General features: G+C 35.9%; 1 protein-coding gene across 1 annotated transcript in view; it reads left to right on the top strand.

Annotated features, from left to right (window-relative positions):
- LOC113631603 (uncharacterized) overlaps positions 1 to 12,397 on the top strand; it is a 147,262-nt gene that overhangs the window by 30,654 nt on the left and 104,211 nt on the right. Inside the window, exons 3-4 of the mRNA XM_027128175.1 lie at positions 4,170 to 4,433; positions 6,550 to 6,760. Coding sequence (XP_026983976.1) covers positions 4,170 to 4,433; positions 6,550 to 6,760 — 475 coding nt within the window. The remainder of the gene's footprint in view (positions 1 to 4,169; positions 4,434 to 6,549; positions 6,761 to 12,397) is intronic.

Raw genomic sequence — 12,397 nt, 5'->3', positions numbered from 1 at the left:
AGGAAAACATAGGCAGAACAGTCTATGACCTAAATCACAGCAAGATCCTTTTTGACCCACCTCCTAAAGAAATGGAAATAAAAACAAAAATAAACAAATGGGACCTAGTGAAACTTCGAAGCTTTTGCACAGCAAAGGAAACCATAAACAAGGTCAAAAGACAGCCCTCAGAATGGGAGAAAATATTTGCAAATGAAGCAACTGACAAGGGAGTAATCTCCAAAATTTACAAGCAGCCCATGCAGCTCAGTAACAAAAAAACAAACAACCCAATCCAAAAATGGGCAGAAGACCTAAATAGACATTTCTCCAAAGAAGATATGCAGACTGCCAACAAACACATGAAAGAATGCTCAACATCATTAATCATTAGAGAAATGCAAATCAAAAGTACAATGAGATATCATCTCACACCAGTCAGAATGACCATCATCAAAAAATTTAGAAACAATAAATATTGGAGAGGGTGTGGAGAAAAGGGAACCCTCTTGCACTGCTGGTGGGAATGTGAATTGGTACAGCCACTATGGAGAACAGTATGGAGGTTCCTTAAAAAACTAAAAATAGAGCTACCATACGACCCAGCAATCCCACTGCTGGGCATATACCCTGAGAAAACCATAATTCAAAAAGAGTCATGTACCCCAATGTTCATTGCAGCTCTATTTACAATAGCCTGGAGATGGAAACAATCTAAGTGTCCATCATCAGATGAATGGATAAAGAAGATGTGGCACATATATACAATGGAATATTACTCAGCCATAAAAAGAAATGAAATTGAGCTATTTGTAATGAGGTGGATAGACCTAGAGTCTGTCATACAGAGGGAAGTAAGCCAGAAAGAGAAAGACAAGTACCATATGCTAACACATATATATGGAATTTAAGAAAAAAAATGTCATGAAGAACCTAGGGGTAAGACAGGAATAAAGACAGAGACCTACTAGAGAATGGACTTGAGGATATGGGGGGGGAAGGGTAAGCTGTGACAAAGCGAGAGAGAGGCATGGACATATATACACTACCAAACGTAAGGTAGATAGCTAGTGGGAAGTAGCCGCATAGCACAGGGAGATCAGCTCGGTGCTCTGTGACTGCCTGGAGGGGTGGGATAGGGAGGGTGAGAGGGAGGGAGATGCAAGAGGGAAGAGATATGGGAATATATGTGTATGTATAACTGATTCACTTTGTTATAAAGCAGAAACTAACACACCATGGTAAAGCAATTATACTCCAATAAAGATAAAAAAAAAAAAGCTACCTCTAGTCTTAACTCATATATGAAGGGGTTATGCTCTCTGAGATTTAGTTTCCCCTAAGCTTCATGTCCTCAGCTTCCCAAGGTGTTTAAAATATACGTAATTTTGTAATTTACCTGTAGTTTTTTCCTTGTTACTGTAAGAATTATGGTTATTTATGACCATCTCCATCATAAGGAGAAGCAGAACTTTGAAAGCCTTCTGTTTTTGAAATTACTTTGTCAACTTTTTTTCTGAGTATGAAAACAATAATCTTTCCAAATATTTCAGAAAATCCAGACAATTGAAAAATACTTCGTCAATACGCATTTTCATCATTTTGTAAGACTTCCTTAATCCTTTCTGAGTTGCTTCAATTTAAAAGTATTTGCTGTCCAAGTGGAAGGAATTTTGCTTTCTCTTCCAATCCTCCGTACAGACCTCAGCCTTCAAAATTCTTGTTTGTTTCTTTTCTGCTTGTTCTCCACTCTCCTTTCACATTCACCTTCTTTGATATGGAAGATCAAACGCATTACCCTTATGTTATGCAATGAAGTTCAGCTCTCTAATGTCTCTTCCTTCAAAAAAGAATGCCCTTCATGGCACTCAGAAAATAAAGCTACTCCGAAGAAATTATGACCTCCAGTTACCAGGACTTTGATGATGAGATAGCATTGGTAGTTGGGAGGAGACTGATCCATTTATTTCCTTTATTATATAGCATTCAATTACAAAGCTACAGAAAACTATGGAAACATCACATCATAGGAGAGCTATGGAAATACTGAGGTTTGCGGAAAGCTTCCTCTGGGAGGTACAATGAAACTTAGTGATCCTTTCTTGCCAGAGAGGAAAAAAATGAGTCCCAACCTACACATTACAGGGCAAAAGATCTCTCCTACAACATACAGCAAGGGAAAGGCACTAAAAGAATAAATAAGACAAGTGTTGTCAGATAAATTCCTCAGTTTGATAACATATGGCTCTTACCCTCCTTTTCAATCAATATCAGTGACTAGGTTTTATCTTGTTCAAATACTTATTTTTTGGGGGGGCTGTCAGGGTAATTGCATGTGACACCTCTATCTTGTGAAATAGGCTGAAGTTCATGAAGATCCTTTTGTGCCTAAAGACTGGCTTCTAATTTACATTGTTCCAGGTGACACAATGCTGCCTGGTGTTACTGGGTTATGTTTGGTAGCCTTGAACTGTTTCTCATGCACAAAATGGTACTAGTGTTTTACGTATTTAAAGATGATCTTCAACCTTAAAGTGTTCTTTTCTTCTTTATTAAAATAAACTATAAGCTAAGGCATAGAAATAGTTGGGGTAAAGTCATAAGATTAATAATAATAATATTTACGTACATTTTAATGAACATTTTAATATTTGTTATCCAAATTGATAATTGCATCAACTCTGTGAGGAAGATGCTTATATTCTTTATTTCATGGATGAGGAAATTTGAATGCATGGAAACTTAGATACAAAAAGAGAAGTGACTTGCCTAAGACCACAGGAAACTTAATGATAGAATTGGGTCAGTACTGGTCAACTTCTTACTTAATCTATTAATATTTTGAACATATCACTGAGTAAGATCAGGTTAGTATAAGAGGGACATTAGTTTTCACTTCTAAATGCAGAGACAAAAATTGATGAAATGACTGTAATAGCAGCAGTTCAGCTTTATTTTTAAACGATGGTCAGAAACAGGTTTCTGACCCCATTTTTCCTCCTCCTTCTCATTTAGCTTTTATTCTCTTATCACGAGGGTTACTCACAGCCATCTAACCAAATGAAAAGTATGGCTTGATTAAGAATCTCTTTTGTCTGTAATTTGTGCATAATGTTTTTAGCTCTCCCATGGGCTGTTGTAGAAAATGGTAAATCTGGTTTAAATGAAACCTGATCCTGTTAATGGTTTAGTAGCGGCTGCCACAGGGTTATGGCATTTTTCAACAGATGCTTCTGCTTCATTTTAAACATAAACTAAGTCTTGGAGTATTTATATAAATCATATAAAATATGCCTACATAATTTTGGTTAAATGTATTGTTATAAAATAATCTTAGGCAGGTCCCTATCTTTGTCCATTTATAATTATTCACACAGAATTAAAAAAAATGAAGGCTATACTCTATTTTAAAAAAAGATTATTCATGTCTTGCACTTGCCTAAAAATTTTTTTAAAGGCTGGAGAATAGCCTCCATCTCTAGTCTGGGGATGTGAACAATGGCTTGGTCAATCTGATCATTCTATTCATCTTTATGCCTAACACTATTTACTTAGCACTGACAAATTGCTTATACAGTGATGTGCATTATAGTGTCAACTGAAATATACAGAGTAGTCACAAAATTAAATGGGACACTATATTTCTTTGAAGAGGTAGACCTTGTAATAGTTAATTCAGACTATCATTATGCCCAGGATTAGCTTCTCTGGAGTGTGATAGTTTGTCCAACCATTTTTTTTTTTTTTTTAAGAAAAGCATTTCTTCTGTTCAAAGCACTTGTGCTGGTTACCTGAATGCTACAAAGATGAATGACAGCAAGTAAAGCAATAAAACAAAAGATAGAAATAGTTATACAAAGAAGTACCAGCTCAAGCAACAATACAGTATACCACTTTAGTTAACATATTACAAGTTTGAGTCCTAAAGCTCATAAAGGGCAGAATCTTGAACTGGCAGGGTCAAATTTATCTTGTTTTTTGGGGTCATATTTTCACGGTGGTATGTTTGCTCAATTACCTTGCGCTGGAACATTTATTTACGTGAGTGCACCCAATGGTGAGTTTTTAAGAGCAAACAGTAAAAGTACAAACCAACTCTTAAACTCTAAATTATCTGTGGGCATCACTGACTGTGATGTGTTTCTAAATACAAGCATCGTGATCTTCCCCTGTCCTAATGTCTGTCCTAGGTACTCCCGTCTAAGAAGGATGTGAAACCTGGTGCCGCTTTCTTGTTTGAACTCATTCTCCTTCGTGGGAAATATGCTCGTCTCCACCAAGTTGTGGGCTGGACAACTTTCCCTTTGTATGATAGCAATTTGGATGTAGTGGAGGGAAAATTCAAGTGTCCACTTCTCCGAGGACATTATGACCAGAAACTCGACAACTTCAGGAAAATTGAAGATTTGATTTGCTTGGACCTGGACCACTGGCTGTGCAATCTCTACTTTCAGGTTTGCAATATGATTTTGTGAATGGGAAAAAGAATTAAAAAAATTTCCAAAGCTGCTGCTTTTTAGCCTTTAGCTTCCTTTCATGATATTGAACATTCCAGTATCAAAACCTATAAAAGTAATTACATCTTAATACTGATTTCTCATAATGCAGATTAAATTTATGTCTACAAACAAGGGGTAAAATTCTAGAGTTAGAAATCTTAAGGATAATTTAATCCAGACGTCTATGTTATAAATAAGTCCGGACAGCCATCCAAGTCCCCTGATTTCTCAGTTTACAATCTGTTGCTACTGGAGCAGACTGCTCTCACCGACATGGGACGGGGGATATATTTCTTTATTGAAAGTTCTTATTGAGCTTCTGTTGTGTGTTGAGCACTGCTTGTTCCAGGGATGTGAAGAGATAGATGTGGTCTCTGCCTTCTGCATGCTTGACATTTATTTGATGAGACCAACAACAGATACCCAATGACCCACATTTCCACAGGATGAAAGTGGCCATCAGAAAGCTCTCTTTGCCATACACATGGCTTCAATGTAAGCTGCCTAGTTTACATAAAAAATTTAAAAAAAAAAACCACTTGGTCACACATCATTTATTGGTATAGGTTTGGCATTCTATTTTCTAACCAAGTCTTTTAGCAGAAATGCTGTTGTGTAAATTCATTTTAGGCCACCACCTTGGAGGATCCAAAAAAGAAAACGACAGCATACGTGAAATATAAAGCATTCCAAAAAATTTTAGTCAAATTATTCTACCAAATTTGTTCTACCTGTTTATGTTATTTTTCTGGGGTGCTTGTATCATAAAAGGCTGTGATTTATTTTCTTCGTTACCTGTATGTTTGATTTTTTTTTCAGTCTGTCTGACTTTTATCCATTATAAATGGACATAATTGTACACTAGCTTTCTTATTTGATAGACAATAACAGAAGTTTTCTCCCTGTGTACATTCCATAAGGAGTTGGGGAGGGGTAGTGAGTCCTACTAATGAGAATAGTACTATTATTCAAGATGTATGATTTTCTGATTGTAAGGAAGAATAAGTACGAATGTAGATGCTTCTCTTTCACAAGGATGAAAATAAAAATTTTTGTCTTGAAACCCTATTTTCCTCCTTGTGCAATTGTGAAATACGTGGATTTTTCTGATGTGAGTTTTCTCAAATGCAATCATTTCTGAACAAGTTAATTTTGAGTAGTCCTTTTAGGAGAAGAATAACTTGAGGTTGGGAAGAGAAGAGAAAGATAAAGTAGATAAAGTAGATAAAGTAGATATTGGAACAGAAAAGTGGTTTTGCAATGCAGACTTAGAGATTAGAGGAAACAAGTAAAGTCCTGATCATTTCCCTCCCGTGTCTGTTGGAGGAAGGAAACTGCCACAGTCAGAGGGGCTGGCAGAGCCAGGGTGTGTGCCTCAGCCATGACCTCATGTGTTACTAGGGGTAGAACTCAGGCTAATAACCCTGAGCTTTAAGGAGGAGACTGGAAGTTGTTCTGATTCAACCCCCAGAGTGGGTGTGAAAGAATGTAAGACGGAAAATTATGCAAGGAAGGTAGCCTTTAACTTTTTCCTAGAAAACCTTTTCTATCAATCCCTCACTCTCCTGAATACTTCATTTCCTGTGTCATTGATTATTTCTACCAAGCATTTTATTATTAACATTTTAGGCATAGAGAAAAGTTGAAAAAATTGCATATTGAGCACCCTTATATTCACCACTAGATTCTACCATCTGATCATTTATTTTTGAACTTAAAATATTGTTTCTTGAAGATAGTAAATACTTGCTAGTAAATAAATATTTGCTAATTTTATTCCAGCATGAATATTAGACACACAGTGTTATTTGGAAGAAAAATATAAAGAAATGATAAGATAAAACAAAGAAACTAATAAATATATAGAGCAATGACATTGTATGTAAACCTGTTAATACAAAAAATGCATTTTTTTGTAATGAAACCAAACAAAAACAAATAGAAGTTTTAGAAAAATTGAATTCATCGTTGACCTTTTGGATTTTGCAAATTATATCCTTGTTCTAGAGAAATAATTAGCTGTGTGTGTAATATTTTCAACAGTTTCAATAACAGATCTATCTTTTAATAGGTAATTAAACTTCCTCTACATTTGGATGATCAAGAAAACCATGAAAGGTGTATTCAGCTTCCCCCTGAATTTCCAGTTTGTTTAATGGCTGAAGCAGAGAAAGCAGAATCAGGTGTCGATAACACAGCTGGCCTTTCAGAGAAAGAAACAGAGAAAAACATTTGTGCCTCAAGGGGTGATGAAGCTAAATCCTCATCACTCTCATCTCAAGGTTAGTTCTCATTATCAGCATTCTATTACTAATATTTCAAGTTTTGTTATATTATATAAAACTGGAAAAGAAGTAGTATTAGTGTGTTTCTTTCTATACCTTGCCATTTAAAGAGAATGTAATCATAGACAAGCATACTAGTTTTCATATTGGGTAATTATAAATTACATAGTAAAATAGAAAATTCCTTGAAACACATTACTTGTTGCTCTAAAATTCTTTCTTGCCTGCTCAATGAAAGATAATTGTTTTCAGAATAAAGTTCTCAAATAATATAATTTATTTTATAAGACTTTGTTTTCAAAGACTGGTTTAATCAAGCACTAAATAAGCAAATAACATTGAAATATTCAACGTACAAAAGTTTCAGTTTACAGAAGAGATACATTAGAGATTATTATTTTTTAAAAACCTTTTATTTTCACTTAAGGATTAGTTTTTTTTTTTTTTTTTCCCTTGCGGTACGTGGGCCTCTCACCGCTGCGGCCTCTCCCGTTGCGGAGCACAGGCTCCGGACGCGCAGGCCCAGCGGCCATGGCTCACGGGCCCAGCCGCTCCGCGGCATGTGGGATCTTCCCGGACCGGGGCACGAACCTGTGTCCCCTGCATTGGCAGGCAGACTCTCAACCATTGCGCCACCAGGGAAGCCCCAGAGATTATTATTTTTTGTAAAGAATGATTCCCTTTACCCAAAGGGAATAATTCCCTTTCCTAGGTATGTATGTAATTATAAACAATATAGAATGTATTTTCTATGTTTATAAAGTTTATATAAATATATCATACCTTATGTCTACTTTTGGAACTTTATTTTTTCTCAATATTATCTTTGATTTACATACACATACAAACACACACAAACACATATATGTATTTCTGGTTCATTGATTTTATTTCTGTATAGAATTTCTCTACATGATTGTAACAAAATTTGTTAATTCTTATTGTTTATGTTGTTATCAGTTTCACTCTATTGCAAACGAGGCTATAGTGATTATTCTTGGACATGTCCTCCTGTGCTCACAGGTGTGACTTTCACTACAGTGTATCTACAGGGAAAGGAATCACTGAGTCAGGGCACACACATCCAAAGTTTACAGCATAGTGACACACTGCCATCCAGCTGTATCAATTTCTAACCCAATAGCTGTGTAGCAGAGTCTCTTTGACTCACATCTTATCAATCCTTGTTATTGTCAGTTTTTGTCAATTCAGTTGGAATGAAATGATATTTCTGTGTTTTCATTAGAATTTCCTTGAATACAAGAAAGGTTTTCATATATTTCTGTTGACCATTTGGATTTTATCTTCTGTGACAATTACCTGTTCCTATATTTGGTCCACTTTTTCTTTGGGTTATTTACTTATTTTTCTTATTGATCTGTAGGAGTTCTGGTGCCTTTTTTTTTTTTAGGTGTGGTGAATGGTAGGAAAGTCATGATTTCTGATACAATTTTTGATTTTTAATGATTATTCAATCACTTTATTATTAATTTAATTCTAATTGGATTAACTTAGTCTAAAACTGATGGGATTAGCATTGTCATATTATTGTATTACCTTTTAAAATGCATTCCCTTCTGTTACAGTTTTGTTGGATAGGCAATACATTCAAATTGTTCGAAATAAAATCTGTCTCCCCTTGCTGCCCTCCCAGCAAACAGTTGTTCTCCTTGGAGGAATCAGTGCTTTTCATGTATTATTCGAGAGATATTTTACATGTCTATAAGAAAATATATAAGAATACTATCATAATTTTAAAATAACACTAAATCTATAGTTATATTCTTCTTTTCATTCCTAATATTAAGACATATGTTTTTATTCATTTTTTAAAATATACAATTGCTCATTTGCCTCCATTAAGACTCTTGATTGATTTTTTGTTTACTCTACGTTTATATTCTTAGCCTTATTATTTGTTTACTCATTTTCTTCAGATTTTCTTCGGGGTTACTTTTAAAATCTTCTTGATTTGAAAGCTTAACACATTTATCTTCAGTTTTTATTTATCTGATGTGTGAAATCTCCAGTTATGACTGGATCTGTCCATTTCTCCCTGTAATTCTGCCAGATATTGCTTTATGTATTTTAAATCTGTTTTAAGTGCATTCAAGTTTATGATTGTTACAGTTTTTATGATGTTCTCATTTCTTTTATATAGATGTAGTCTCTCTGTATGTCTATTAATGCTTTTGGATTTACAATCTAGTTCTTCTGATATTAATTCTACCATCTGATTTTTTGATAAATATTTTCACAGCATATATTATATTTTTACACTTTATTTTAAAAATTTAAAATTCACCTGTGGTGCCCTTTTGGATATATCTGTTTTAGCAGTATAAATCTGAATTTTATTTTTGTACTCGAGACAAGTAGGTATGTGTCTTTTAATAGGTAAGTTTAGGCTTTTTGGTAATTATTCTTATTACTGTTCTATTTGTACTTGATAACATTTTATTTTGCATTTTATGTTTACCATCCTATTTCTTTGCCTTTAAAGAATACTTTCTTTTTTGAATTTCTCTTTAACTCAAAATAATTATTTTTCCTATACTTTTTTTTTATTCATTTATTTATTTTTCGGCTGCATTGGGTCTTCGTTGCTGCACACGGGCGTTCTCTAGTTGCGGCAAGCGGGGGTTACTCGTCGTTGCAGTGTATGGGCTTCTCATTGTGGTGGCTTCTCTTATTGCAGAACATGGGCTCTAGGTGCGTGGGCTGCAGTAGTTGTGGCACACGGGCTCAGTAGTTGTGGCTCACAGTCTAGAAAGCAGGCTCAGTAGTTGTGGTGTACAGGCTTAGTTGCTCCACGGCATGTGGGATCTTCCCAGACCAGGGCTCGAACCCATGTCCCCTGTATTGGCAGGCAGATTCTTAACCACTGCGCCACCTGGAAAGTCCCTCCTGTACTGTTTTTAATCTATAAATTTTATTGTTATTTTAGCTATTATCCTTAATTTTCTTATCTACATATTTAAGTATAAATTATCTTTAAAACTCTAACTTTATTCAGTACTTTGTTTCTATTCTGAGTGTGGCAAGGACTCTTAGCGTGCTTTAGCTACTCCTTAAACACCTCTGTGTACTTTTATGTTATTGTTGCCTGTGCCTTCGGTTTCACTTTTTTGTTAAACAGAGAATCTAGGGTTTTTGTTTTTTTTTTAACTTTCAATATAAAATTAATTTACTGACACATTTGACAGTATCTGTGCTTTATAATATTTTAATGTAACATGTCTTCAGTCTGGTTCCATTTTTCTTCTTGTTGAAATAAATCTTTAGTAATTCATTTAGAGTTTGGATCTGTGAGTGGTAAACCCTCTTAGTCATTGCATGTCTGCAAAAGTCTATTTTTCCTTACTTTTGGCAGATCATTTTTCCATGTATAAAATTCTAGGATGCTAATAATGTTCCCTCACTGTTTTCCTCACTGTCTTCTTGGGTCTAGTGTGGCTGATGAGAAATCAGCATTAAATGGATAGCCACGGATGGATCTTAGGAAGGCGAGTGATGTATTTCACTTTCTATTCTGGGCAGGTCCCTCTGGTAATTTTTAGGAGGGTTTATTTGAGAAAGGCATGACTAGAAACAGATCAGTTAGGAAAAGTTTAGAGCAGTCCAGGCAACAGATAAGGGTCTGAATTAGGGCAGAGATAGTAAAGTTGGAGAAGAGAGTACACATTTTTAAAGTATTAAAGAGGTGGAATAGAATGACCATAAGACTAAGAATAAGAATGTTCCTGTTAATTGGATATGGATGGCACAGGAGAATTAGGGATGATTCCTAATTTTTTACCATGAGTTGATATGGATATCAACCAGCAAATAACAGGAAATAAAGGGGGAAGGACAAGATTAGAAGAAAAACCATGAGCCTGATTTTGGACCTACTGAGTTTGAGATTCCTATATTATACCCAAGTAGAAACGTTCAGGTGATCTTTGGAAAAATGCATGTGAAGCTCAGGAGAGAGGTGGAAGTTGGGAAGGAGAATATGTCCATTGGAGAGGCATAAATACCTAGACTCTAGCTGAGACTGGTATGTGGTAGATTTCAACCTGGGAGAGTATGTAGAATGATGAAAGTGTTGGAATGAGGGCATAGCTCACGGAAACAGCCATGTTTCAGAAGGATGCTGGATCCCTACTGTAATCAGACCCAAAGCCTGTACTATTTGACTTCTTAGGTGACATTCATCTTCCTTGTCTCGTTCTACCTATCTGCTGGGCAGCACAGAGCATCATATTCAATTTCCAGTGATAAACGTTTCTTAAGTTGTGCCTGGAGTTTTCCAAATCCCTTGGAGAATTTTTGCCTTGTTGGGCCAAGTAAAACTCCACTGATTGCTAAGTTCAATTTCTAGACCCCCACTTCCTTCCGTAACAGACAAGTCCACCGCAAGCCCTGGGCTTCCGTATTCACACCTGTCCTGTTTCCCTGTGAGTAAAACCATTATCACCAGCCAATGATTACTGAGACACCACCATCTCCAGAGAACTCAGTGTCATTTTATAGTGTCATGTATACCTGGAAATGTTCTATTGAAATTTTATACACAGAATTCATATATGTTGAATTATGTCACTGGCTTTAAACAAATATTTGTGAAACTGAATTAGAAATGATATATATATTGGCACTAGGTAATAATTGCCAACACTATAAGGCAACTTGATTAAAGTATATTGCTTCTCACACCTGAGAACTTCGATTTGCTTTACTCATAGCCTGAGAAGGTAGGAGGTGACCGAAGTCATGGTCTAGGTTTAGAGAATAATGGGTAGAGTTTGCTGTCCTCAACATGCACACCTTTGAGCTGACTGTAAGCATTCTATGTTGGGTTTTAATAGGTTTAAGGCTTTGGCTTTTATATTTTAAATGCAAATATCCCAGGTGGCTAACAATGGGTATGCCGTTGTCGATATTCTCCGTGTGGATATGGGGAAGATTGGGGGGCGGATCTAAGGCACTGGCAACCTAAGAAACAGTAGAGAGTGCCATAAAAGGGCAGAGAAGGAAACAGAGAAGTGAAGGGCAGATTTAGCCTCATTCCAAAACGCTTAGTGAAGCTGCTCTGTCGAGGACATTCGTGGACATTGTGATTAAGTCTTACTCAGTCCTGTCTTCAGAAGAAAGACTTTTACCCACCTCTTGTCTACATCAAATCAGATTAGTCAGGCCTTCCAACAGGAGGGCTTGGGATGCCCTCATTCTATGAAAATAAATTAATTTAACAATAGCACATAATCTGTGTAACCTGGGAATCTGAGATGTAGAAGGAGAAGAAAAAGTCCAGATCTTTTCTGGTGGTTGATGATCACCTTCCTGAGATAGAATTAATAAGTCAAGACATATAAAAGAAATGATTATAAAAAAGATAGAAAACTGCAGTTAATTTTTTGTTTAAATATCAAGTTCAAATATCCAGTCAACTCTGAAAGCCACTATTTGGGACACTAAAAAAAGTGCATTTGTAATGTGGGTTTCTTTCTTTGCTTCCTTCCTCCCTCCCTCCCTCCCTCCATCTCTTCCTTCCTTCCTTCTTTCCTTCCTTCCTTCCTTCCTTCCTTCCTTCCTTCCTTCTTTCCTTCCTTCCTTCCTTCCTTCCTTCCTTCCTTCCTTCCTTCCTTC

This window comes from Aethalodelphis obliquidens, unplaced genomic scaffold (assembly GCF_003676395.1).
Source record: "Aethalodelphis obliquidens isolate GAN/ISIS:26980383/991018 unplaced genomic scaffold, ASM367639v1 scaffold34, whole genome shotgun sequence".
Lineage (NCBI taxonomy): Eukaryota > Metazoa > Chordata > Mammalia > Artiodactyla > Delphinidae > Aethalodelphis > Aethalodelphis obliquidens.
Note: the sequence above shows the minus strand (reverse complement) of the source record. Positions and strands in the feature narration are given on the sequence as shown.